Raw genomic sequence first — 678 nt, forward strand, 5'->3', positions numbered from 1 at the left:
CTGTCATAGGAGACTTCTGGAGATTTAGTCATCTTCTACTCTTTTCTTATTTTTTGGTGGCTGGCTGGTTCAGGGATCTGAACCCTTGACCTTGGTGTTGTCAGTATCGTGCTATGAGCAAGTGAGCTAACCAGCCAGCTGGGTCGTCTCCTACTCTTACCAATATTTAAAGAGCCCCATGCTGAGCTTTGAGAGGAATACAAAAATGACTAAGATAACTGCCCCAGCCTCTGAGGAAACCAACAAGTTGACATTTTCTGCTGAAAGGTTTATTCTATTAATTGCCTCACCCTGTTTTGCTTCTGTCAGTGGTGAGACAGCATTCAAAGCCATGATGGAGTCCTTCGGCTGGGCACGGCGCCCTATGTTGGAGCGAATTCATTTGATTCGAAAAGACGTGCCCATCACCATGATCTACGGGGCCAACACCTGGATAGACACCAGCACAGGGNAAAAGACGTGCCCATCACCATGATCTACGGGGCCAACACCTGGATAGACACCAGCACAGGGAAAAAGGTGAAGATGCAGCGGCCGGATTCCTATGTCCGAGACTTGGTATGTTGGGCCACCCCAGGAGTAGGACTTGAGCTAGAAATGCCGTGAAGTGGGCTGGACAGTTAGCTCCACTGGTTACAGCAGTGTTAAAACACCAAGGTCAAGGGTTCAGATCCCCAT

General features: G+C 48.9%; 1 protein-coding gene across 1 annotated transcript in view; it reads left to right on the forward strand.

The window, feature by feature from the left end:
- The first annotated feature begins 178 nt into the window (after positions 1 to 178).
- The window catches only part of LOC103584174 (abhydrolase domain-containing protein 4-like), a 2,668-nt gene continuing 2,168 nt past the window's right edge, over positions 179 to 678 (forward strand). Inside the window, exons 1-2 of the mRNA XM_008565277.1 lie at positions 179 to 449; positions 512 to 558. Coding sequence (XP_008563499.1) covers positions 179 to 449; positions 512 to 558 — 318 coding nt within the window. The remainder of the gene's footprint in view (positions 450 to 511; positions 559 to 678) is intronic.

The sequence above is a fragment of the Galeopterus variegatus genome, unplaced genomic scaffold (assembly GCF_000696425.1).
Source record: "Galeopterus variegatus unplaced genomic scaffold, G_variegatus-3.0.2 Scaffold46101, whole genome shotgun sequence".
Classification (NCBI taxonomy): domain Eukaryota; kingdom Metazoa; phylum Chordata; class Mammalia; order Dermoptera; family Cynocephalidae; genus Galeopterus; species Galeopterus variegatus.